Source organism: Callorhinchus milii, unplaced genomic scaffold, assembly GCF_018977255.1.
Source record: "Callorhinchus milii isolate IMCB2004 unplaced genomic scaffold, IMCB_Cmil_1.0 Scaffold1, whole genome shotgun sequence".
NCBI lineage: Eukaryota > Metazoa > Chordata > Chondrichthyes > Chimaeriformes > Callorhinchidae > Callorhinchus > Callorhinchus milii.
The window spans coordinates 32,672,664-32,699,336 of NW_024704742.1; the positions used below are offsets into that span (position 1 = coordinate 32,672,664).

Genomic DNA, 26,673 nt, shown 5'->3' on the forward strand with positions numbered 1-26,673 from the left:
CTTTGGAGATTATGACCAAATGCTACAATATTTTCTAGCCACTAGGACTGACAAATGATTTCAATGTCAAACTAGTCACACAGATAAAAACATAAATACTAAGATACTTTACGCTTGGTTTTAAAAACATATGTGGCATTTAACAACATTTTGCCTAATATGTTAACATCACTACATTACTAATGTCTTCAACAGGACTGAACACTCACTGAAGCCGATTTTATTGAATGTCACCTCTACTAATGGGACAAAGAGGTTGTAGGGGGCCCTCCAGTAGTCCAGGCTAGGAACCGCTGGACTCCTTCAACTGGGAGAAAAGGGGAGCAGTTCTCCTTCCACTGAAGCCCAACAAAGTGTCCAGGGCCTCCAGTTCTAGAGCTGCTGGTGCTGCGCAACAGACCAGGTACAGACTCTGCTACAGATAACATGTACACAGAGGCAAATAGGAAATTTACGCAGGGACGTCCATACAGTACCTGCAACACTGGAAATATTATAACTGGAGCTGCATGTAAAATGGCTGCTAGATTTATATGCACAAAATTCACCCACCCAAAATATTGTATTCACTTATACAACTAAACTGTATGTCTTACAAAATTAACATTTGTCAAAATAATCTATATCTTTTCATGGGTCAAATTTTGATTCCTCCCCATCATAACAAAAAGAGACCATATAGAAGGTAGTCCGCAGCTCTTAAATATTAACCAGTGTTACAGGGCAACATTAATTATGGTAGAACCAAAAGCAATATTAGAAAATGCCAAACATCTTCATACTATTTGATGATTTTCCAATCTGTACTAGCTGAATATTTGAATTATTGTTTTATTCGGAGAATATTTACCACCATTATTTTGTAGTCTAATATACAAAATGAACAAAAAAAACAGTATAAACCAAAAGATACTATACCAAAGCTTGATTGTAGTGCAGATTTATCCACTAGCTTTTACAGATACAGGCTATTCCAAAACCTTGGGAATATTAAACCAAATATCTTATCAATAAATATCAATTCCATTAGCTATGAGGTCACTCCCCAAGGAAGGAAAGCTTAGGAAATGTTTTACAGGCTAAATGAGAAACCTAAATCAGTGTGTTTCAGCATTATGTATATTTACTGAAATGTCTCCAAACAAACATTAAAGGGACTCTGGACTCTAGTTAATTTGGAATGATAAAGTACAACTATTTGCTCCGATATTAATCATAACTGATTTTTTTTGAAAGACCACAATAAAATATTTGATTAAATTGACAGCTTTAAAATTAATTTTAGAGAAAAAGTGTAGATTGTACATTGTTACACATTTCATTCATTTTCGGTCATTAAATCAAATTGTGAATATTACATGGCAAGTGAATCATAGTTCAAGGGTTGAGTAACTGCTGTGAAAGTATATAAATCAATATAAACTAGCAAAAATATTTAATGTGTACTAGTGATCACTCCCCATCCCCAAAGTGTCCAACAATCATATGCAAAAAAAACTAACAACATTTTTTCATTTCCCAAATAGCTAGTTTAGCTCTCAAAAAAAAATTAGAAAAGCTTCAGTAACTGTCGAAATTTGCTTCTGTATTTTATTGTCATTGGACACTTAATCAGAGTTACTCTCAGTCAATAGTTCTAAGCTTCATTACCACTGAAATTAAATGTTGGCAAAATTCTTCAGAGTATTTATACGTAAATGATAAGCAAGATCCTTTGGACAACACCAAAGGGTATAAAAGTGTGGGTGATAAGATAATGCAAACTTCAGGAAAGTTGAGAGGAGATTTTATGTGCACGGGAGCAAATCAATGCTTTCTCTAATTGTCAACAAGTGGAACACGAATCAGCTAAGGCATTTTCACAAAGAAGTTCTGGGCAACACTCAATTTGTTATCTGGTGTGGAAATAGGTTTCCTCATTTAGATGAGGACATGCTAATGGCCAAGACAATCACATTGACCTTCATGCTAAATTTGGACTGGATTCACATTAGTGTGACAAAGTGATGGAAGAGAACATGGACTGATGTCTTGTAAATGTCAGGGACAAAACAGTTTACACAAAGATTTTGGAGTGGGAACAATGCAGATTCAACTAGGTCTAAAGGAGGACGGATGGGGGGAGTCTTGCATAGGACAACAGCAATAGTAAATTTTTATTTGTAGACAGAAATAAAAAAATTAAAAGCTTTCTGAACAGACCAACAAGGTAACACTTGCCTGACATATGGTGCAAGTTAAAAACTCAGTTGTCGTTTAGTAAAATATTCAACTTTTTAAAAAAAGTTTAAAAAAATCAAGGGAATCAATATGAAAAGAAATTGCAAGTATGTTAAATGTTTTATTTTCACTATCAATCTGGCGTATTTCACAAAAGAAATAAGGTGAAAGTGTTACTTTAAGCTGTAAAGTCTGAAGTCACCCAGTCTGGAATAGCCTGTTACAAGTTTGCAATGATAAATCTACCGTACAAAGCATTAGTTCACACAAAAATATTACATACTGGGTTAAAAACATGGGGCAAAATTTGCAGTATTCCTGAAGTTCCAGCCCAAGTAATAACCAAATAAAAAACTACTTCACTCTCTGAGGCCGAAAACCCAAACGCCTCAAGACTGAAAATTCAATATGGTGTCACATCAATTTGAAAATCAGAGCTGGGAAGGGGAAAGAAACCACCACCCAAGTGGCTTTTCGGTGTTTTTAGCAGGTTTAGTGTGAAACCAGAAATGCTCTAACAAACTAAACACCATTAATTGTGGGAATAATTAAGACAGTGTTATTTTAAAGAATACCACAAATTTTACCCCAATATGTAATAAGAATATTGATGATGGACAAGATCGTTTAAGACCCCTCACAAGCCTTTATGCGCCATTCAATTATTTTAAAGCATTTTAGGCTCTACAATCATCATCATTCAGCATGAAGCTTTTTTGTATCAGTACAATAAGTGTTCCCCTCACACCAGTTTATGACTGTTAAAGACGAATCGTGCTGCGAGCTTGAACGTTCTGTTTATAGCAGATCTGTGCCTTTAAACTACGTAACTGATCAAAAAGTTACAAATCACTACATGCATATACCAGCTAACATTTGTTTTACATGTACATGTATGAATTATATTTCAGTTATTTTAGATAAAACTTTAAATTACATAATGAATGTCGTAATTTCTGGTCATAATAACCCCCTGGAATAGTATTCAAATGGATATTGTTTTAAACGATTCACTGGATAATCATAACATACTGGACTAGGTGGTGAATGTGGGAGTGGTGCTACAATTCGATGCTAGTGCAAATTTACTATGAGGAAAACAACTCTAAAAGAATGCAAACATTTTAAAAAGGTAACATCTGACTTTGAATAGTTAAAATTATCTGTTAAAGTGGTCTATTCTACTGCAGGCCTTCAATTGCCTTTTACAGGCATTTTTAAATTATCTCCTATTAGTTGAGATAACCTGAGACCAGTACAATTTAATCATTAATTACAATGACTGTAGCACTCATGTGATTGACAAAATTGCTAAAATACAAGTATTGGGTACCTTGGTCTAAAATTGTAAAGGACTCCGCTAATAATTAAAGAACATAGAATTTAAAACATTAAAAAAAATCAAAAATGTGATAAGACAAAGCTGGAAAGATATTAAGATAAGTGTATGATATAGGATTACTGTACATCAGCATTTATTAAACACTGCCAATGGATGGAATCTCCACTAAATTCTTGTTTTCAAATATATCTTCTACCACTCACATACTAATAGACCTTTGGTACTAAGTATCTATTATGCATTTGTAAGCTTTTACAGTGAGAGTCAGTAACCTATTAAGTAAGGTTAATGTCTAATGACCACATAGGGATTGTTCATCAAAAATCATTGGAAGTCATTCAGGAGTAGAAATCCTGTTTTTTCACCTCCCATAGAAGTCACATTCAGTACAGCGTCAGCATTCCTACATCAGTTGAGATTAGTTAGTTAGTGCAAACAAGGATCAAACAAACATTGAGACATTATATTTTCTTCCTCTTGCCCTAGTTGGGCCTCATTACACAACATACAAGAGGGTGGAAAATCTGAGCTGCTCCCTGGCCTCTTTCAGTATCACTGGGAGCGCTAAAAAAAATCAGGAAAACTACAGAGGGCAGGAAAAGAGAGATCAAAGGCACATAATTACTCCATGATGTTGCTGGATTCTCATACTCGTGGCCTCATTCACCCTTATGCAAAGGGTGGTTTCAGAAATCTAAGTGTCATATAATAATAATAATCCTTGCATTTGATATGGTGCCTTATCAGTCTTTGAGACGTCTCAAACATATGAACTGCTCTCCTGTGACTGCGCAATTTAAACAAAAGTGCCTTCATTTTTTTCGGAAAACAGAAAAGTATTCTTTAGCTAATTTTTATCTCTTAAAACCTTTGCTAAAATCACAGACCATTATATCAAGACCCAAATTAATAGGGATTGATTTTCAAAAGGAATGGTTAAGAGTACAGTACTAAAGCAGACTTCAGAAAAAAGAAAGCAATAAAAGAAGCTTAAAGGCAGAAAAAATAGAGGCAAAAGAAAAAAATATATAAATATGTATAGAATAAACTCAAATCAAAATTTCATGAATGCATCTACATAGTTTAAAAATGTATGGAGAGATTTTTTCTAAATGATTGCTTTGAAGTGTTTGGTTACAAAAAAACTAGAAGATACTGTATAAGAATCATGAGGGAAACATTGCACAAAGTCTTTCAAAGCAGGAGGAGAAATAAAATAACAAGTATGATTTTTTTTGCGTCAAGTGGCAATTTTGAAATTGTGACAAATTATGTGCATTAACGGAGTTTGCTGTTCTTCCACACTGTGGGAGAGAGGCATCAAAATTCTGAAATGACAAGTCATTGGAACTGTCAGTTTGGTGACCTTTTCCATTTAAAAAAATGGAAAAATAAATACCATTTTTCTTCCCTCCGAATAAACATAATGCACAATCTTGGAGAAGTTTAATTCCTCATCAGTGTACTCACTGCACAGTCCTACCGGCCTCTTCATTTTTGCAAATGTTAAGTATAATACAAAATAACTCGATCATTAGAGGAAAGGAAATAAGAGGTTTTTTTTAAAAATAGGACTGTACTTAAGCTACAATCATACAATTTAGGACACATACACAACGTAAAGAAACAGCAGTGGTTACAGAATGGATGATATCTCTTCTGAAAAGTACAGGCTATAAATACTTTAGCGATGTCTTTGATTTGAGTGGATTGATGAATGGGCAAATTTTATAAAAAATATTTAAGAAGTCAAAGCGATTAAAAACAATCTGTATCTGAAGCTACTGCCAATTAATAAATATAAAAATTGTTATTGGAAAGGCATATTTTTTTTTAGGCACAAGATGATTGAACAAGGTGACACAAATCCATTTTAACAGGGGACAGATGTCAGTGCTGGATAATAGCCATCTCACCAATTGCCCAACCTTCACAAGCAAGCCACAACACGGCGAATGTCAGTGGGATTTTGATTTGCGGGGCATTATAACTGAACCTGTTCCTAACAATGTGTGTGGGAATTAAAAAGTTTTGTTATATGAATGCTGTAAGTCTCCAGAGACCAACAAATAAAGTGAGCTTGGATAGGAACACATTCCACGTTTGATGGCTGAAACTATCAGAAATTGATCAGGTTGCAACTACGATGCCATCAAGCCCAGCTTTATGTTCATGGGTTTCAATAACTTGAAAAACAAGTGTAAAATGCCCCTTAAATGGATTTCCAGGCAAAGAAAAGGTTGCTTGGAATCCCCAAAATGGATGGTGGGAGACAGAAGGAAGAAAGTTAAGGAAAACATTTTCAAGTTATAAAATAGATTTAAAGTAGCAAAAAATAGGATAAGAAGAAATTAGGACTGAAGAAAAAGGGGCGAAAAGCTGAGAGAGAAAAGTTAAAAATTTCAATACTTAATTAAAATTGTATTTTAAGGTTGACAATTGGGGTCAGTATTATTATCAATAGTACTATTGATATTTCAATGATTATAATAGTAATTGTTTCATCATTACAGAACACAGGCTGAAGTTTCCATGCCAGTCAGCAAGCAGGGACTTCCCTGGATAATCTGGCATTCAAAAGGTTAAACGTAGCACTGGAAGAAAGAAATGAACTACAAAAACTACTTGGACAGGAGAATCCATCCACTGACAATGTCATTAATACCTGTAAAAACAGATTTACTGTCTAGTGAATCAATGGTTCACAGTAGATATCATAAAAAAAATCTACTAGCATGAAAAAATGTTTTCAAAAAAGTGCCATAAGAACAGTTCTGACAATTAACTCTATGTGCTTACTCTTAGGGGAAGTGCATGTATTGAGGAAAGAAGTTACAGAACAAAATGTCATCCATGTAGGTTTTATTTTACAGCTATCACTTTTATGTTGGGAATTATGGTACAAGCATTTCCTGAACACTGCTGCAGCATTACAAATATGCTGTGGGTTCGTGGATTTCTCTAATTCTACTTTAAATATACCAACTTGCTATTTGTTTTTGACAGTACAGACGTAATACAACATACGTGTGAAGCAATAAGGCTATTTTTTCAGAAGAATGTATCAAGCTCTCAACAGTACAAGAGCAGAATATAAATTCTCATAGTTGAAATATTGCGAATGAATTATGAAACTGGGAAACATTGACCTTGGCCTTCAGGTATCACAAGTCATTCTAGTAAACCTTTTTTTTAAAATAGCCTCTAGTGCATTTTCTTCCAGCAAAACTAATGTATGAACTGTTATTTTCACTATTACATTTGAAATAAATATTCCATGCATCACTTTAATACAGATTGTCAACAGGGTTAGTAAATATTGATTCATATTTTTCCTTATTATGGATGAACGTAATAAATGTACCTACCATTTGCAGATAAGTGGACATGTCTTGCAAATTCCTTGTCTATCTCACAAAAAGCTTTGGTCAGCACCTTTTCCAGATTCTCCTCTTGTGAGAGACATTGTCTAAATAGGAAATAATAAACATTACTTCTAGTTATAAAATGGTAGTCTGAAATTTTGCTTTCTTTAGACAACATGAATCATAGTTTTACTGAAAAATCCACAGATTTACGATTTCATCCAGCTACCAGCACAATGTAGCAATAATCATCTTGATTCTAAAAGCAGAATTACATAGAGCATGAAAAATAGAGAGACATTCAAGTCATAATTAATTTGTTATTAAAACAAATTTGTCTACTATTAGAAGTCACAATGACAGTTTAATATGTCAAGAGTCAATTTAATTTGGTTCCAAAAAGATCGGCAGAATCAGGATATACCTAAAAATTTGTTCTCTCGTTGATGGGTCATGCTCTTGAGTTTACATCAACTCAGGGATTCCCCAAGCCTGTGTATTCTCTCACTTAATTCCTTCTCCACTTTAACAACCCGCTCTTCAACCAATTAATATGCGTTTACATTCATATTGATATTGCCTTCGTTCCTCCGGGTCTGGCCTCCTCCTCGTCCCCCGAGTCCTCCGCTCCACCCTCGGCGGCCGTGCCTTCAGCCACTATGCTCCGAGGCTCTGGAACTGCCTTCCTCACTCTTCATCTCGCTCTCTCCCTTCCCATTTTCAGGTCTCTGCTGAAGACCTTTCTTTTCGACCGTGTCTTTGGTCACCTTCCTCCCCCTCCCCCTGGCTCGGTCCCGGGATCTGTTATTGTAAAGCGCTCTGAGACACCGTCCGGCGTGGAGGGTGCTATATAAATCCAAGTTGTTGTGTTGATATTACTTCTCACATGTCAAAAGTAAACACAACTTGATTCCTTCCAAGTACAAAGGTTGCATCAGAAGATCTTTTCGATCCACCTTGACCTTTGAATGGGACAATGGTAAGCTGAGTTCTTCATACCTGTATTTTTCATGCCTCTCACAAATGTAAAGTTGTTAACTATTGCTTTTAATGGCTATCTTCATTGTTCAGAAGCTAATCTGGACCTCACTATTTTATCCAAAGTGCAATTCTCACATCTCAATTTCTAAAGAAGTTTGCTTGCCCCTTTTGTATCAATTTGTTTTTTCGATAAAAATACCTGATTTCCACACAACCTTTCAATGGCTGATTTAATATATAAAAAGTAGGTAGTTAACTAGTACAGGGCACACAATTTTAAAATACACCTAACACATAGGCAAGTAAAAACGATCTTATTAACTTTCATACCCTTAGAGTGTTATCTCAAGACAACTAATCCAATCAACTATAAGCTAAAAATTGGTGATTTATGGAGAAGGATACAATACCTTGCACTTTTAGGACCTTCCATGTGAGTGTCTCAGAGAAGGGAGATGAGGAATAGGAGAGGACTAAGGATGGAGCCCTTGGAGGTGACTGTGTTAGCATGAGATAACTAGTTATTGAAGAAGCTGTAGTGATCACGTTGAGACAGGAAGGATTGGAATCATGAAAGTGCAGTAGACCATGGTGCCTAGCCTATGAAGAAGGTTTTTTTTGGTCAGTTGCTGTCTGACACATGTGAAAATCTATCGCCATGCTTAAGAACACCAAACCACACTGGGAGTTCGCCATATATATATATATATGACACCTACAAATGGAAATTTCGCTGTGGCTGATTTAATATATAAAAAGTAGGTAGTTAACTATTACAGGGCACACAATTTTAAAATATACCTAACACATAGGCAAGTAAAAACTATCTTATTAACTTTCATACCTTTAGAGTGTTATCTCAAGACAACTCTAATCCAATCATCTATAAGCTAAAAATTGGTGATTTGAGAGGTACGTACACAATGTACTTTGCCATGTGCTTATCACAAAAATCTGCTGCTGCTGGTCCACCATGTCCATCATACACTGCAAAATACAGGACGTTCTCAGTCAGCACTCCAACTCTGAAACGGTCCTCATTCTCTTTCCGCTGACCAATCTGAGTAGTGCATCCAACGTTACTCAAGCTAACGTTTGGAATCGGTTTGCCATATTTTATGCTTGGTGGAAGTAGAATTGGCTCATCAATGCGGTTGTCCCAGATGCCAAAAGAATCCCAGGTTGTTTGACGACCACCACCTTCTACGTCAAAACGTGAAGCCCTGCGATCACTGGTGGAACTGTGGTAGATAAATACCACACGCTTGTCGTCCTGAAGCAGCCTTGAAGTCAGCAATGCTCTTCTTCTCACTTGAGAACCACCATATCTGCATAAGGTGATTAGTGCAGCTGTTGACATAACTTTATCCACAAAGATCAGAGGGATGAAGCTCGGTACAAACAAAATAATGATCCTTCCCAATTTATAAGCTGAAAGTCTAAAGAATGCAGCAGTTTGCAATTTAGATTTTCTGTAAGAAAAATGTAAAAGGATAGATTTAGAAGAAAAATACTTTATACTGCTCATTTCTAATTTCAAGTATCACAATATGCTTTGTTGATTTTTTTTGACACCAACTGAAACACAGGAACAATATTAGTGAAACCAGATACAGTAGTTACTATATAGCTTTTAGAAAACAGAGTCGCTGTAAAGATGGAAAGAAAACATCTGCTTAGCATAGATACTTAGGTACAGGTAGTTGTGGGATAAAACACCACTTCAGGATTTTGAACTCGTATAGTCTCAGCTAACGCTCCAATGCAGAGCACTGCATTGCTAGAGGTGCTGTCCTTCAGATAAGGTGAACAGGTAGATGGGAGCTCAGTTTGACTTTGAAGATCCCACTAAAAATTCTATTCAAAAGAGAAGGCACTTTCTCTAGGTTTTTCTGACAAACAATCTTCCAGATACAATTGGTCATTCACTTTATGGCCATTCGCTGAACATTGTTGTGTGCAAATTGGCTGCTCCATTAGTCAACTTGTTTATCAGCATAAAGGTGTTTTGCACGTTTTATGTTACGTTTATCTCATAAAAGTATTAAACAACTTGTCAAGTGGCGCTTTCTGCAAAAACATGGCACAGGAGTAATGTACAATAATATTCATCCTTATGTTTGGGATAGGACCTTTCACATGAGGAGGATATCTCAAAGCACTTCACTTGATGTGCTGTAAAGTGGTGTGACTATTTTGTGGGCGAACATAGCACCCAATTTGCACACAGCAATGTCCCACAAACAGTCAAGACGTGAATGACCAATTTTATTAGGGGATTGTTGGCCAGGACACGTTTCTTTTTGAATAGCGCCATGGGATTTTTAATGTCCATCTGAACAGGCAGACGGGACTTGATCTAACATCTCATCTGAAGGACGGCACCTGCAATAATAATAATCCTTGCATTTGATATAGCGGCTTAGCACATCGTTGAGACGTCTCAAAGCGCTTCACAGAATATACTGTAAAGTGGATTGACTGTGTATTTTTAAAATGAAACACAGCAGCCAACTCCACTGTGAAGAAACGGTACAATTTTGCTAAGCAAAGCTTATTGTCAGTAAAACTTGCCATTTTCCTACTATTCATCATTCTTTTACCTACTACATTTGTGTAGTATTATGTATGTACATATCACCCACACATTGCACAATTATAAGATTCGTATAGCAAAGTTAAAAAGTTAATATTTTCATAAAAAAGGAGCTGGTGTGATTGCTAATATATTTTTGTCCTCATTTTTTGGAGACTGAAGAGTAATTTCCCAGTTTTATGATCAGCTCAGGTCAGTCTGAGCTTAATTGTTTATGTCTACATAATCGGTGTATGCCCGAGAATAACCCTGCAATGATCTGTGATTTATCGCAACCAATAAAGGCGCTACTGTGAGGTCATTCAATAAAGATTAGCTAAACAACATTCAGAAATTGGTGATAGAGGTCATAGGCAGCAACGCAACAAGATTACATTTGTATAGCGCCTTTCATGTCGGGAGGACATGCCAAGGCGCTGAACAGAGTACAGCATTTCAGACCTGAGCTGGGATCGGGGGGCGGGGGGGAGAAGGGAGGGGAGTGGAAGGGGGTTGACCGAAGGCATGGTCGAAGAGGAGGGTTTTGAGGCGGGACTTGAAGGAGGCTAAGGAGTGGGTGAGGTGGAGTGGTTGGAGATGGAATTCCAGAGGTTGGGAGCAGAGTGGCTGAAGGCTCTCCCGCCAATGGTGGGACGGGTGGGTCGGGGGTCGTGGAGCAGGTCAGAGCCGGCTGAGTGGAAGGAGTGGACAGGTTGGTAGGGGGTTAGGAGGTCGCAGAGGTAGGGTGGGGCGAGGCCATGGAGGGCTTTGTATGTGAGGACCAGGATCTTGAACTGGATCCTCTGAAGGATAGGGAGCCAATGGAGTCGGGCGAGAATGGCGGAGATGGGGTCACGGAGTTTGGTTCGGGAGAGGACACGGGCTGCAGAGTTCTGGATTATCTGCAGCCTGTGGAGGGAGGAGTTGGGAAGGTCGACAAGCAGGGGGTTTGCATAGTCGAGCCTGGAGTGATGAAGGCATGAACAAGAGTTTCAGTGGTCTGCGGCTGCAAGAGAGGAATGTGTGTGGAATAAGCAAACTTGACTAAGGCTTCGCCCTGCCCAGGAATCGAATGCGGGTCCACTCGCTTGCGAGGAGATGTCCTGATTTAATCTAAACCTGAAGTACTAATAGGCCAATACACACTAAATTTTCATTTTTACAACATTCAGTAATGAAACAATGCTTCTGTGCACCTCTCACTGAATCACGTGGACAGCAGCACTGTGAGGTCTCGGAACAAGTAAAATAAAACAAATATCAACCTCCTGCAAAATCAAAATAAAACTGAGTTCACTATCGAGACATGTAATTTTGGAAGAGTGTTAAATGGCTGAGGTGCCAATTTTTGAATGAGTCATTAAAGGTTTCACATTTCCATTAACAACATTTCTACTTCTAGGAGTAACTATTTCTAATTGTTGCAGCGTAGTTGAATGAGAATTAAATAATTATGGACAGTTTAAACAGTTTATCCTGTGGATGACTGCCCCTTTTAACTAGGTGAAGCCATCTTTTAGTCAGACAAAAGACGGTTTATACTCCGATGAATCTTCACCCACTCCTTACTCCATTCTACAGGGTGACCAAAAAGTCATGATACCAATTATTTGAATAATAATCACTAAACATATATATATATATAATTTCTTTAAGCCTATTTAGACATTGTGATGGTGTCAGAAATTTTTGGTCACCCTGTATTTCCTTCTCCCTCATGTGTATATCTAGCTTCTTCTTAAATGTTTCTATACGAACTGCTTCAACTACCGTTTTGGGCATCAAATTCGACATCTCACTTCATTTATAATTCATTGCATTCTGTAAAGCACCCTGAGATGTTACTTTCACATGAGAACTACACGCAGAACATTATGTAGAATGATACAGAAAAACTTTGGTGCTTTTTGCTTCAACCAAGCTTCTGGCAGCGAGTTCCACATTTTCACCACCCTCTGTGTGAAGAAGCTCAACAAAATGACATTTATAGAGCACCTTTCGCATTGGGAGGACGTCCCAAAGCGCTGAACATTCCAGGGGTTGGGACCCGAGCATGGAGTGGGGAGGTGTAGGGGTGAGGGAAGGCAGAGAGGTGGGAGGGCGACCAAGGGCACGATCGAAGAAAAGGGGCTTGAGATCGGCCTTGAAGGAGGCAAAGGAGGACGCGAGGCGAAGGGACTGTTGGATGGAGTTCCAGAGTGTGGGGGCAGAGACGCTGAAAGCTCAGCCAGCGATGGGAGGGCAGGTCAGGCGGAGACATGGAGCAGACCGGAGCCCGCTGAATGGAGGGAGCGGGCAGGTTAGTAGGGAGTCAGCAGGTCAGAGAGGTAGGAGGGGGCAAGGCCATAGATGGCCTTGAAAGTGAGGACGAGGATCTTGAATTCGATCCTCTGAGGGTTGGGGTGCCAGTGGAGTCGCGCGAGGGTGGGAGTGATGGGGTCACGGAGCCTGGTGCGCAAGAGTAAAGGAGCTGCGGAGTTGCGGAGGCGCTGGCGCGAGCCAATCAAGAGGGCCTCGGTCTTGCTGACTTTGAGTTGGAGAAAGTTGTCCCTCGTCCAGGACTTGATGTCGGACAGGCAGTCATTCAGGACGCCAGCAGTGCTGGAGTTGAGGGTGGAGGCAGAGAGATAGAGTTGGATATCATCCACATACATGTGGAAATTTACCCCATGTCTGCGGATGATGTCACCAAGGGGAAGCATGTAGAGGGTGAAGAGGAGGGGACCGAGGACAGAGCCCTGAGGAACACCGCACGAGACAGGGCGGGGGCTGGAGGAGAAGCCGTTTGCTGCGACAAAGTGGAGGCAGTGTGAAAGGTAGGACCTGAACCAGTCAAGCACAGAACCTTGAAGATTGAGGTGGGAGATGTGGAGGAGGATTAATGGTCCACAGTGTCAAAGGTGGTAGAGAGATTGAGGAGGACGAGGAGGCAGAGGGAGCCCTGATCGCACATGGTCAGGATGTCGTTTGTGACCTTGACCAGAGCAGTTTCCTTGCTGTGGGCAGCACGGAAACCCGTTTGGAGGGGTTCATAGAGGGAATGGGAGGAGAGGAAAGAGTGAAGCTGGGAGGCAACGGCTCTCTCAAGGACCTTGGACAGGAAAGGGAGGTTTGAGATAGGCCAGTAGCTGGATAGCTGTGATGGGTCAAGGGAAGGTCTCTTCAATGTGGGAGTGATGGTGGATGTTTTGAGGGGGAGGGAACAGTGCCAGATGACAGGGAAAGATTGATGATGTCAGCAAGTAATGGGGCAAGGAGGTGGAGCTGGGATTTAAGGAGAGGGGTGGGGATGGGGTCCAGGGAGCAGGTGATGGGCTTCATGGAGGATATGGTGGTGAAGACAGAGGAGGGGGTGACAATTTCAAAGGTGTGGAAGAAGGGATGGGTAATTGTCGGAGTGTGGGTGGGGGGTAGGGAGGGGGTGGAAGTTGGGAGGGCAGTGGCAGCTGAACGGATTCCTCGATTTTGGACTCGAGGAAGTCCAGCATTTTCTCGCAGTGGGAGTCAGAGGAAAGAATCTGCGAGGCGTGGCGGGGAGGGTGGAGGAGCTGGTTGGTGATGGAGAACAGGAGCCTGGGGTTGCCCTTCACCTCCAGGATTAATCTGGAATAGAAGGACGGTTTGGCTGAGGCAAGAGCGGAGTGGTAGGTTTTGTTGAGGTCCAGCCAAAAACTCGCTATCAGATCTATGACTGGCTATCGTATATTCCACCAGCGAGTGAAAACTGCCTGTCAACACCGTATCATTATCAAATCATTTCATAATCTTAAGCTCCTCTCTCAGGTCTCCTCTCAATTTTCCTCGTCTGCAGAAATGCTTTTGGTCACCTGGGTGCCTGACACAGGCGGAAATACATCACCAAAAAACACCAGAGTGCTCCAACCAAACAGAGTTGCATGCATCCCACCTATACAAGGAGGTGCATTTCCTGAGAGAGCTCAAACTATCAACTCATCTCTGGTAATATTCAGTGCACAAAAACAGCAACTTGCATTTATATAGCACACATCACACGGAGTAGCATCACGGATGCAGGAGTGGATGAAGGAGGAGAGCCGACAGAAGAGGATATCATGACCAACTACGTTCACCAAAGGCAGCACGCAGGAGGACAGCATTGAGAGGATGAGGAAGTTGGGGGGTGGGGGGTCGCTAAGATAAGTAATCTGTGAGACTTTAATGCTGCGGGAAAAGGCGGAACCGGGTCTGGAGGGGCTCGAGCAGGGAGGAGCGAAGGTGGGTAACAACAAATTGCATTTATCTAGTAGCGGGCCTTTCAGGGTGGGAGGACGTCCAAACGAGGTGCTCTAGCACTTTACAGGTACTACTACTACTACTAATAATAATAATAGCATTCCTTGCATTTGACATAGCGTCTTATCAGGTCGTTGAGACTTCTCAAAAACTCTTCACAGGATATACTGTAAAGTAGATTGACTGTGTATTTTGTGGGGGAAAACGCAGTAGCCAATTGCACAATTAAATTAAAGGTAATCTTGATTCCTCCCCTTCCTACATTGAAATAATAATAAGGTGGGAGGTGACAAAAGCATGGATAAGGCGTGGCCAGCAATGTTAGGTTTGAGGTATCTGTGACGGAGAGGGAGGAAAGGGACTTGATGTGGGGTAGGGTTGACAATTGGGGTTTAAACCCAATGTCTAAATTGTACACATGTTTAGCGAGTCTCAGGGATAGGCCGGGAAGGTTAAAGAAGTCAGAGCGGCAGATGAGAAGAGTGTTGACGGGAGCCAAAAAAGAATAGCTTCCGTCTTGTGCATATTCAGCTATAGAAAGTTAGCACTCATCTAAGACTTGAGACTGATAAGCAAGCAGACACACATCAGTGGACTTGGGGTCACAACTGAAGGAGGAAGAGTAGATTTGGGCATCATCCGCACACATATGGAAGTTGATGTTTGCAGCTGTCGATGTCTGCAGATGACATCACCAAGAGGCAGCACATAATATAATAATCCTTGCATTTGATATAGCGCTTTTCACGTCTTCTCGACGTCTCAAAGCGCTTCACAGAATAGACTGTATATTTGTGGGCGAAACGCGGCAGTCATTGCGCACAGCATTGTCCCACAAACAGTCGTGGATTGAAATGACCAATTTATTATTGTTTTTGGTTTTGGAGGGATTATTATTAGGCTCTGTGTGGAGTAAGGAAACTTGCCCAAGGTTTCGCCCTGTCTGGAATTGAACTCAGGTGTCTCGCGTGCAAGGCGAGTGCTCTAACCACTGAGCTACAGGACTCCATAAATGAGGAAAAGGAGGGGCGCCAAGAATAGAGCCTTAGGATACTTTGCAGGTGACTGTTTGGGACCTGGAGGTGAAACCGGTGGAGGAGACGAGAGGATACTCAAGTCAGTCTTGAAGCAGGAGAGCGGATGAGGGAGGAGAGGCGAGAGAAGAGGATATCACGAACAGGACTACGGAGTCCTGTAGCTCAGTGGTTAGAGCACTCGCTTTGCAAGTGAGAGACCTGAGTTCAATTCCAGGCAGAGGGCGAAACCTTGGGCAAGTTTCCTTACTCCACACAGAGCCTAATAATAATCCCTCCAAAACCAAAAACAATAATAAATTGGTCATTTTCAATCCACGACTGTTTGTGGGACATTGCTGTGCGCAATTGGCTGCCGCGTTCGCCCACAAATATACAGTCAATTCACTTTACAGTATATTCTGTGAAGCGCTTTGGGACATCCTCCCGACGTGAAAAGCGCTATATCAAATGCAAGGATTATTATTATTATTATAACTGCGTTCGCCGAAGGCAGCACGCAGGAGGTCAGCATCGAGAGGATGAGGAAGTGGGGGGGAGGGGGTGTGTGTGGGGGGGAGGGGGTGTGTGTGGGGGGGAGGGGGTGTGTGTGGGGGGGAGGGGGTGTGTGTGGGGGGAGGGGGTGTGTGTGTGTGTGGGGGGTGTGTGTGTGTGTGGGGGGTGTGTGTGTGGGGGGGAGGGGGTGTGTGTGGGGGGGAGGGGGTGTGTGTGGGGGGGAGGGGGTGTGTGTGGGGGGGAGGGGGTGTGTGTGGGGGGAGGGGGTGTGTGTGGGGGAGGGGGTGTGTGTGGGGGGGAGGGGGTGTGTGTGGGGGGAGGGGGTGTGTGTGGGGGGGAGGGGGTGTGTGTGGGGGGGAGGGGGTGTGTGTGGGGGGGAGGGGGTGTGTGTGGGGGGGAGGGGGTGTGTGTGGGGGGGAGGGGGTGTGTGTGGGGGGGGGGGGGGTGTGTGTGGGGGGGGGGGGTGTGGAGGGGGTGTGTGTGGGGGGGAGGGGGTGTGTGTGGGGGGGAGGGGGTGTGTGTGTGTGGGAGGGGGTGTGTGTGGGGGGGGGGGGGGTGTGTGTGGGGGGAGGGGGTGTGTGTGGGGGGGAGGGGGTGTGTGTGGGGGGGGGTGGGGGTGTGTGTGGGGGGGGGGGGTGTGTGTGGGGGGGGGGTGTGTGGGGGGGAGGGGTGTGTGTGGGGGGAGGGGGTGTGTGTGGGGGGGAGGGGGTGTGTGTGGGGGGGGGGGTGTGTGGGGGGAGGGGTGTGTGTGGGGGGAGGGGGTGTGTGTGGGGGGGAGGGGGTGTGTGTGGGGGGGAGGGGGTGTGTGTGGGGGGGAGGGGGTGTGTGTGGGGGGGAGGGGGTGTGTGTGGGGGGAGGGGGTGTGTGTGGGGGGGAGGGGTGTGTGTGGGGGGAGGGGTGTGTGTGGGGGAGGGGGTGTGTGTGGGGGGGAGGGGGTGTGTGTGGGGGGGAGGGGGTGTGTGTGGGGGGAGGGGGTGTGTGTGGGGGGAGGGGTGTGTGTGGGGGGGAGGGGGTGTGTGTGGGGGGGAGGGGGTGTGTGTGGGGGGGAGGGGGTGTGTGTGTGTGGGAGGGTGTGTGTGTGTGTGGGAGGGGGTGTGTGTGTGTGGGAGGGGGTGTGTGTGGGGGTGTGTGTGTGTGTGTGTGTGTGTGTGGGGAGGGGGGGAGGGGGTGTGTGTGGGGGGAGGCGGACGCAGCAGCCAAATTGCACAATTAAATGAAAGGTAATCTCGACTCCCTCCCCTTCCCACATTGAAATAATTGCGTGTGTGTGTGTGTGTGTGTATATATATATATATATATATTTACATATATATAATTAGGATTTCCTGAGAGGAGGAATCACCTATTGCCTATGCGCGGCGCTGGAAGCTGCTCTCCCCGCCTTGGCCGGGGACGTCCGCCTGCCGTCCATTGCGCCCGTTTCCACTTGCACGCCGCAGGGCCGTCGTTTGTCGGTCGCCATCACCCCCCGCGAATCCATCGCCCTGCCGCTGACCGGGGGGGGACCGTTACATCGGGCCCTGCGGCCGCTCCACCCGCCCACCCACTCACTCACCCGCCGCCGCCGCCTGAAGCCTCTCCGAATGACAGTTGGCCAACGTCACCAACCGCCTCGCGCGCGCGCGTTCGCTCGCTCTCTCTCTCGCTCTCTCCCCACACCCCTCCCGCGCAATCAAATTGTTTCCGGGGCGGGGCTCCTCAGACCGTCGAGGTTTGCCCCCAACTTTGATTGATTGATTGATGGATGGATTGATTGATTGACAGGCCGCTAAGCCAATGGCGATGCAGGATCTGGCGAGGCACGGGCCAGGCAGCCAATGGGTCCCGCGAGCTGTGATTGACAGCCCTGATAACCAGTCACAAGCGCCACACGGGCGGTCGCCGGGGGTGGGGGGGGGGGGGGAGACAATGATCGGGAGCATTGTTAACGTTAGAGAATGATGGCGTTTGTTGTAACGCCACCCACAGGCTGCAAGGCGTCACAGCGTGGGGCAGTGGGAGGGAGTGGGTTGAGAGGCGGCGGCTGCCCATTGGCCACAGGAATTATGATTGACACGCCGGCTGGCCAATGAAGGAAGAGAGTGAGCAACGCGAGCCAGGATGGTGTCTGCAGACAAGAGTGTGTGTCTGTGTGTGTCTGTCTGTGTGTGTGTCTGTACAGATACAACGCAGAGCAGCTGATAGATAATGATAACAACAACAATAGCAATAATAATCCTTGCATTTTGATATCAGCGCCTCATCGCGGCTTCCGAGTCTTCTCAAAGCGCTTCACAGAAATATACTGTAAATCGAATTATAACCTGAAACAACCAGGAGTACAGGCACAATCGTAACAGTCAATATACGTTATACGTGTGCAAATCTATCTCCATGTTTCACCCACAAAATGCGCAGTCACTCCACTTTACGGGATATCCTGTGAACTCCTTTGAGACGTCTCAACCATACGATACAGTGGTATATATATATATATCAAATGCAAGATTATAACATATATAAAGCTCGAATCGTCCACAAAACACATCGTCACACGACTTTACAGTATAAATCCCGTGAAGCACTGTTTGTGACGATTTGACATGAATACAATAATGCCAAAATTATCATTATTAATTACTGTGTCAATCAATCGACACACGAGCCACTGCACGCTTTTCCTGTTTTAGCAACAATCATATTAGTCCACGGGCACATTATTGAATCCGAATAAGTTTACAGGAATGGTTCGCCGCCGAGCATGGTGAGAGAGGGCGCAGGCAAGTCAGTCATTGCGAAACTCTGCTCCTACAAATTAATGAATGAACTAATAACTCTGTAGAAATTAATATGTAAAAAAAAATAAACCGAACAAAACACGAACAAGTGGGAACTACTGGGTTCCAGTTGATTATTGGATAAAAACCCTTTCACTTTTGATGTCCTGAATGAATTCAATGTATAATCAATGGCCTTTAATGCAACAGAAGATGATAAATGGGGGAGGAGGAACAAACACACTTCACAGAGCTACACGTCCTTTCTTTCCTCTCAGGAAAAGTATACAGTAGCTCGTGTGTCAATTGATTTGATACAGTAATTCATGTAATGGGCTACACGACAGCACCCAACAGGAGCGATCTTACCCCCATCGAAAGGCGTATTTCGCACCACAGCAATTTCGAAAAGATCCTTCACAGCGCATTACTGTGCTCCCCCTCCTCTCTCTGTGTGTGAAACTGTGTGTGTGAGAGTGACTGTGTGTGTGTATGAGTGACTGTGTGTGAGTGCCTCCTGTGTGTGTGTGTGAGAGTGACTGTGTGTGTGTGTGAGTGACTGTGTGTGAGTGCCTCCTGTGTGTGTGTGTGAGAGTGACTGTGTGTGTGTATAAGTGACTGTGTGTGAGTGCCTCCTGTATGTGTGTGTGTGTGAGTGAGTGACTGTGTGTGTGTGTGTGTGTGTGAGTGCCTGTGTGTGTGTGTGACTGTGTGTGTGTGTGACTGTGTGTGTGTGAGTGACTGTGTGTGTGTGTGTGTGAGTGACTGTGTGTGTGTGAGTGCCTGTGTGTGTGTGAGTGACTGTGTGTGTGTGTGTGTGTGTGTGTGAGTGCCTGTGTGTGACTGTGTGTGTGTGAGTGACTGTGTGTGTGTGTGTGTGAGTGACTGTGTGTATGTGTGTGACTGTGTGTGTGTGTGAGTGACTGTGTGTGTGTGTGAGTGACTGTGTGTGTGTGAGTGCCTGTGTGTGTGTGAGTGACTGTGTGTGTGTGTGTGTGTGTGAGTGCCTGTGTGTGACTGTGTGTGTGTGAGTGACTGTGTGTGTGTGTGTGTGAGTGACTGTGTGTATGTGTGTGACTGTGTGTGTGTGTGAGTGACTGTGTGTGTGTGTGTGTGAGTGACTGTGTGTATGTGTGTGACTGTGTGTGTGTGAGTGACTGTGTGTGTGTATGAGTGACTGTGTGTGAGTGCCTCCTGTGTGTGTGTGTGAGAGTGACTGTGTGTGTGTGTGAGTGACTGTGTGTGAGTGCCTCCTGTGTGTGTGTGTGAGAGTGACTGTGTGTGTGTGTGAGTGACTGTGTGTGAGTGCCTCCTGTGTGTGTGTGTGTGAGAGTGACTGTGTGTGTGACTGTGTGTGTGTGAGTGACTGTGTGTGTGTGTGTGTGAGTGACTGTGTGTGTGTGTGTGACTGTGTGTGTGTGAGTGACTGTGTGTGTGTGTGTGACTGTGTGAGAGTGACTGTGTGTGTGTGTGTGTGACGGTGTGTGTGTGTGTGTGTGAGTGACTGTGTGTGTGTGTGTGTGTGTGTGTGAGTGACTGTGTGTGACTGTGTGTGTGAGAGAGAGTGAGTGATTTGCGGGCAAACCCAATGTCTTTATTTACGTTACCACCTATACCTATATACACACATACACATATACATATATATATACATGTGTGTGTGTGTGTGTGTGTGTGTACAGCCCTCCCGCACGCACACAGTCCTACCTCACAGCCGATCCCTCGCTGGGGCACCGATGCCTTTGACGGGGACGAGAGGATGAGAGAGAGATAGAGATAGAGATAGAGAGAGAGGTAGAGATAGAGAGAGAGAGAGAGAGAGAGAGAGCAGTGGCCCCTCTCACTGTGGCTGTAGCTGTTGCCCCTTCGCTGTGTGGCGCTGCGTTACGGGCGACTCGATCATTTTTACGCACTCTCTCTCTCTCTCTCTCTCTCACTCACTCATTCTCTCTCTCTCTCTCTCCTCCTCCTTTCCTTCCTCCTTCCCTCCCTCTATCTCTCCCTCAACGAACGGGGGCGGTGTGACTCGGACCAGAGTCTAATTCGACAAACTTCAAACCAATGAAGCAGAGCCAAGAGAGAGAGAGAGAGAGAAAGAGAGAGGAGAGAGAGGAGAGAAAGAAAGAGCCTTTCACATTCTTTCACTGCACTGCAATGTGTTAAAGAAAGACACTGTAACTCTTGTTTTAAGTTACAGTTCGCAAAATAACCTTCAGATAAGCGATGCAAACATGTTACCCTTTTCCCAGTGGGGAACTGTGTGGAAAAAGCAGCAACTTTCCAATTACATCTCAAGGTCAATTTATTACACACACACAATCCCTCCCCCCCCACCCCCCACCCCTCCCAATAATACACAATAGTTTTAAGATCTTTTATACCTTAGAGCTGCCGATAGAAACTTTATTATAATAATAATAATAATCCTCGCATTTGATACAGCGCTTTTCACGTCGGGAGGACGTCCCGAAGCGCTTCACAGAACACACACTGTAAAGTGAATTGACTGCATATTTGTGGGCGAACGCGGCAGCCAATTGCGCACAGCAGTGTCCCACAAACAGTCGTGGATTGAAAATGACCAATTTATTATTGTTTTGGGTTTTGGAGGGATTATTTAGAGACATTAACACACTTATAGATTGCCAATTGGGGAGATGCGTTACCGCACACCAGCGGTTTTCATTCATTCATTTTCTTGGTCTGGAAGCGTACAGGGGATTTGTTGTAAGATTGGGTCAGGAACGAGGAGGATGGGGAGGGGGTGCTGGGCTGGCCACGGGATATACCGAGCGAGGTGATATGATTCAAGCAACTGAGCAAGGAATCTGGAAATTCCAGGGGAAAGATTGGGGAAGACTGTGTTCAGTAGATCAATGAGTTCAATGTCATCGTCTGTACTTATGCAACATTTATGTAAACTCACCTCACCATCTCAACTCCTGCTTTCTGCGTTTGCCTTGGAAAAGATTTTCCTGATATCGCCGACCTCGTGAAATGTTTACGCACTTGACATGCTTTTTTGGGTACAATGACGCCTTTTCGGACCTCACTGGAGAGTGTAGCAAAGGGTTTCTTTTGAGTATTGGATACGCTTAAGCATCTTAAGCACGGTGATGCATTTCTGCAGTTGCCAAAAGGATCAAAATAAATGTGTTTTTTTGGGCAAATCAAATGTATGCAAAATCACCATGTGAGCTGCTGAATGTATTTGTTGTAGATATTTTTGCTGTGCAGTTTAATAAGGATCATTTATACTTTAACTTCAATATGCTCCACCTCAGAACTTAGAACTCATATAGTCTAGGCCGATATTCAATGCGGTGCTGGGGGAATGCTGCACTGTTGGAGGTGCTCATACCCGCTTTCATTACATTGAGGACTATGTAAATTCATTGCTTGTTGGCCTCCCCAACTCTTCTCTCCATAGGCTGCAGATCATCCAGAACTCTGCTGCCCATGTCCTCTTCGCACCCGGCTCCGTGACCCTATCACCCCCATCCTCGCCCGACTCCACTGGCTTCCCATCACACAGAGGATATAGTTCAAAATCCTGGTCCTCACCTTCAAAGCTCTCCATAGTCTTGCTTACCCCTATCTCTGCGACCTCCTAACCCCCTACCATCCTGCTCGTTCCCTCCACTCAGCGGGCTCCAGCCTGCTTCACGTCCTCCACCTGGCTCGCCCAACTATTGGCGGGCGGGCCTTCTGTCACTCTGCCCCTACCCTCTGGAACTCCATGCCATAGTCCCTCCATCTCGCCCCCTTCCTTGCCTTCTTCAAGACCCATCTCAAGACCCTCCTCTTTGACCGTGCTTTCGATTTCCCTGTTTCCCCCCCTGCCCTCCACCCTCCCCAATCCCGACCCCCAGCTCGGGTCCAAAACACTTACTTACCAGCGCCTTGGGACGTCTTCCCGACGTGAAAGGCGCTATACAAATGTAATTTTGTTGTTGTTGTTGTGCTGTCCATTGGATGAGACGTTAAACCAAGATCTCATCTCCCTGCTTAGGTGGACATTAAAGATCCCATGGCACTATTTGAAAATAGGAGGGAGTTACTCCTGGTGTCCTGGTCAGCAATCTACCAAATAAAATTGTTTATTAATTTCATGGCTGTTTGTCGCACCTTGCTATACACAAATTGCCTGTCACAATCACCCACGAAATATACACAATCACACCACTTTACTGTATAGCCTGTGAAACACTTGGTTATGTCCTCTTGACATGAAAGGTGTTATTTCAACTGTAAGGAATTTTTTATGTAGTTTTTCATCACATTATATTAACATAATTGTGGCAAGGCTGATATAAATTACTCTTCCCTGAAGTAGTAAAACACAAAACAAGGCAACATAGTCTTAAAATTAAATCAGTTAAAAGTGAAACCAGGATACATCTCATCATACAAATGGTTATGAAAATATGAAATACAGTGTTCTGGAAGCCCATTAATGCTGAATGAAATCATATGATTAAGAGAGAGGGTTATTAATGCTATAGTTGGAAACAAGGAAATAATCTGAATCTTTATTGTTCCTTGTTCATCAAATGAAATGGAGGGGTGGGGCTCATGGGCAATAGAAACACTGGCACGGACTAATGGGGCCCAATTATATGTTCCCCCATTTATCATTCTATGTAATTCTATGTCTCAAATTGCTTTGCAAAAATAACTTATATCAAGTGGAGGAACTGTTTTGGGGAATGTGGAGAAAAGGCCAAGAAAGAGAAAGATGAACTGGTTTCATGAACTAGTGAATGGCAGGAGCTGATTCAATGCAGCTCAAACGATGGAACAAGTCAACTGAGGTCCTCCCAGATATCTGGGAGGTGGAGCCTATGATTTAAGACAAGACAGATATCTGGAGTGATCTATATTGCTATAATTTATGAAAAAATTCAAATTCAAGAGAAAATTAGGTTGCTGTTTTCCAAAGAATTCAATCAAATATATGGAAGAGTGTTGGATTATTTCCATTAAATTGTACGTCTTGAATTTATGTTTCAACCCGGTGACCACTTTTCCCTTCTCCTTCTGTCTTGAAAACTTATTTAAATCTTTTTTCCCCTCAGCTAGCCCCTGCTTCCATGGTACTTTGCCAATTGACCATTTTTTGCGCCTTAACAGTGAATGTTGGCAGGCTATTTGACCACAGAGGACAAGGGGAGTGCAACCAAGCCCCATCCTGTCCTCAATTAACATCCACATATGATTAGCTTTCAGCAGAAGCCTTTGGATCTTAGTTACATTGGGTGAATTTTAATTGGCTGAAAATAAACAATCAATCCACTTTACAATATGTTCTGTGAAGCGCGTTGGGGCACCTCAAGGATGTGATAAGGCACTCTATCAAATGCAAGGACTATTATTATTATTTTACCATGCTAATTAGGGATGCTGAGACCCTCTGAAGAATTCCAATTGAGGCCCCAACTGGAATCATCTCAATCAGCACAGACGAGGATTTGAAGCTATGACTTCTTAGAAACCTTTCGCTGTGAATAAGTCTACGGCCTCAGCTGTCAAACATTCACAAAGCAGAGAGTGCCGGTTCTGCAGGACACAATCCCTACATCGAGCTCTCACTTGTTCGATATTCCTTCCAATCAGCAACATTAGTGGCATGTGCCACTACCTCTCCTCCCTGGCTGACAAGACCCTCATCCACGCCTTCATCATGTCCAGGCTCGATTATTGTATTGCCTGATTATGGCAGACAACCAAGTGCTTGGGAATGTGCCTGTGGAGCCTAGTGGGAATGCTGGTGATGGTCCCATGAAGCCTGTTGTGAGAGATAACATGGAACTGGCTGCAGATCCCTGTTTGCAGCTTGTGAGAGAAGAACTGAGCAGTCCAGTGAGCAGGGCTTTAGAGTAATTGAGCCTGGTGGTGTTGAAGACCTGGATGAGGTCTTCAGAGAGAAAGTTAGCTGCAAAGGTAGGTGATGTTGTGGAGTTGAGGGGAAACAGAGTGAATGAGTGCCTGGATGTGAGGTTTGACGGATATTTAAGGGTCAAACGAGACACTCAATAGAGTGAACGCACATGCAGATTGATATGTGGGGAGCACCCACTAAAACGCTTCATTTATTTTCCTCCTTCAGTTTCATGCTCTTGGCTTTGACATTTCCACGTCCACTTAGACATATTCAGTCTTCTTGCATGTTCAGGGAGCACTGCTCCAGCTTGGATGGTTAGTGACTACTTGTCTGACAAACAACTAGAAAATGTCCTTTCTTAGAATTGCTTATTTCTTTATACAAGTAACATTGTCTGTTAAATGAGAACCCTGCTTTGATTTGCTCTGTGTATTTTGCTATATACGGTAGAACCTCACTAATCCAGTCACTAAAGAGATTGGGCAAAAGTGACCAATTTAGTGAAGTGACCAGATTACTGAAACAGGTTGGGTGATTCAGGTCACTGATGCAATGTTAAAGGCATTGGTAATGGGCAAGGGTGATGAACATTCAACAACCATACTTCGCAATCTCATTAAAATAAAGGCATTGTCACATATAAAACAAATGCTATCATGTATTCAGCCTTACCTTTTGAGAAAAGTCTATGACTTTTGCCCTCCCTCACTGTTTTTGATTAAGTTCACTCTCTCACTTCAAGGACAACTCTTGTTTACAGCACTTACCAAGAATCGGCTGCAGGTGCTCAGATTAGGCCGTGGGCGCCGGGAGAAGTCGATTTACCATTCGCACAGCTTCCGCGATCCCAACACTCCTCGCGCCGCACATGCACGACCGGAGCCCACTCTGCCCACAGTAGCAGGGTCGAGGAAACAGCACGAGAAGCCCGAGCCTAACACACTGTGTACAAGTTAGTAGTGGGGGCGGGTATTGTAGCGGCCGCAATCAATGACCGTTGTCCTGAATAGTGAGGTGCCCGGTTTACTGAAGCAGACAGACAGTTTATATTTTAACATTGACAATGAAAGGGACTGTGAAAATGTGCCTGCAGTTGTGAGCTGGCTGGATTACTGAGGTGACCGCAAACCGGGTTTCTACTGTATAGCTTTACATTCACAATTATGTATCAGTCTTAGTTCCAGCCCATAATTCACCCATGTGTGCAAACGCCACTTTAGTCAGATTGCTGACTTTCAATGCTATAATAATTTTTTATTTTTAAAAAAAAATTATATAAATTAAAATAATGTGGTCACTCAATCCACAACTGTTTGTGGGACACTGCTGAGTGCAATTGGCTGGGCTGCTGTGTTTCACCCTCAAAATACACAGCCAATTCTGTGAAGCGCTCTGAGACGTCTCAACAATGTGATAAGGCACTATATCAAATGCAAGGATTATTATTATTACTACACACTGTAAGATTTGTAGTGGAGTCTATCAGGTAACGAAGTCCTATTGTAAATAAATATTGAAAAGATCTAGTGATTGGTGCCCAATAGACCCCGGTGAACCTAAAGACATTTCTTTGTACAGTAAATTAATATTCCTTTAACTAAGATAGTTTACTAAGATATTTGACTCATCATCTCCAGTGATTATCTGTTTGGCAACTTGGCAAGCAGTAAAAGAGACAATGTTGTGGCTGTTCTGCTGAGCGATTGTGTGAATGGGCGCAAAAGTGCATTTACTTTACGATTTTAACCATCCTTTCAAACAAATGCT

At 43.6% G+C, this 26,673-nt stretch overlaps 1 protein-coding gene across 4 annotated transcripts in view; it reads right to left on the reverse strand.

Moving 5' to 3' along the window:
• The window catches only part of LOC103188748 (protein phosphatase, Mg2+/Mn2+ dependent 1Kb), a 30,710-nt gene extending 9,882 nt beyond the window's left edge, over positions 1–20,828 (reverse strand). Inside the window, exons 1-3 of one of the 4 annotated variants that reach the window (XM_007908832.2) lie at positions 20,730–20,828; positions 8,829–9,380; positions 6,931–7,031 (exon numbers count right to left, since the gene is read on the reverse strand). In XM_007908832.2, the coding sequence (XP_007907023.1) occupies positions 6,931–7,031; positions 8,829–9,268 (541 nt within the window). In that variant the 5' untranslated portion in view covers positions 9,269–9,380; positions 20,730–20,828. Of the gene's footprint in view, positions 1–6,930; positions 7,032–8,828; positions 9,381–17,608; positions 17,712–17,821; positions 17,936–19,391; positions 19,466–20,729 lie in introns of those variants that run through there. The other 3 variants (XM_007908830.2, XM_007908831.2, XM_042339745.1) reach the window with 3 other exon arrangements.
• Between the last annotated feature and the right edge of the window lie 5,845 nt (positions 20,829–26,673).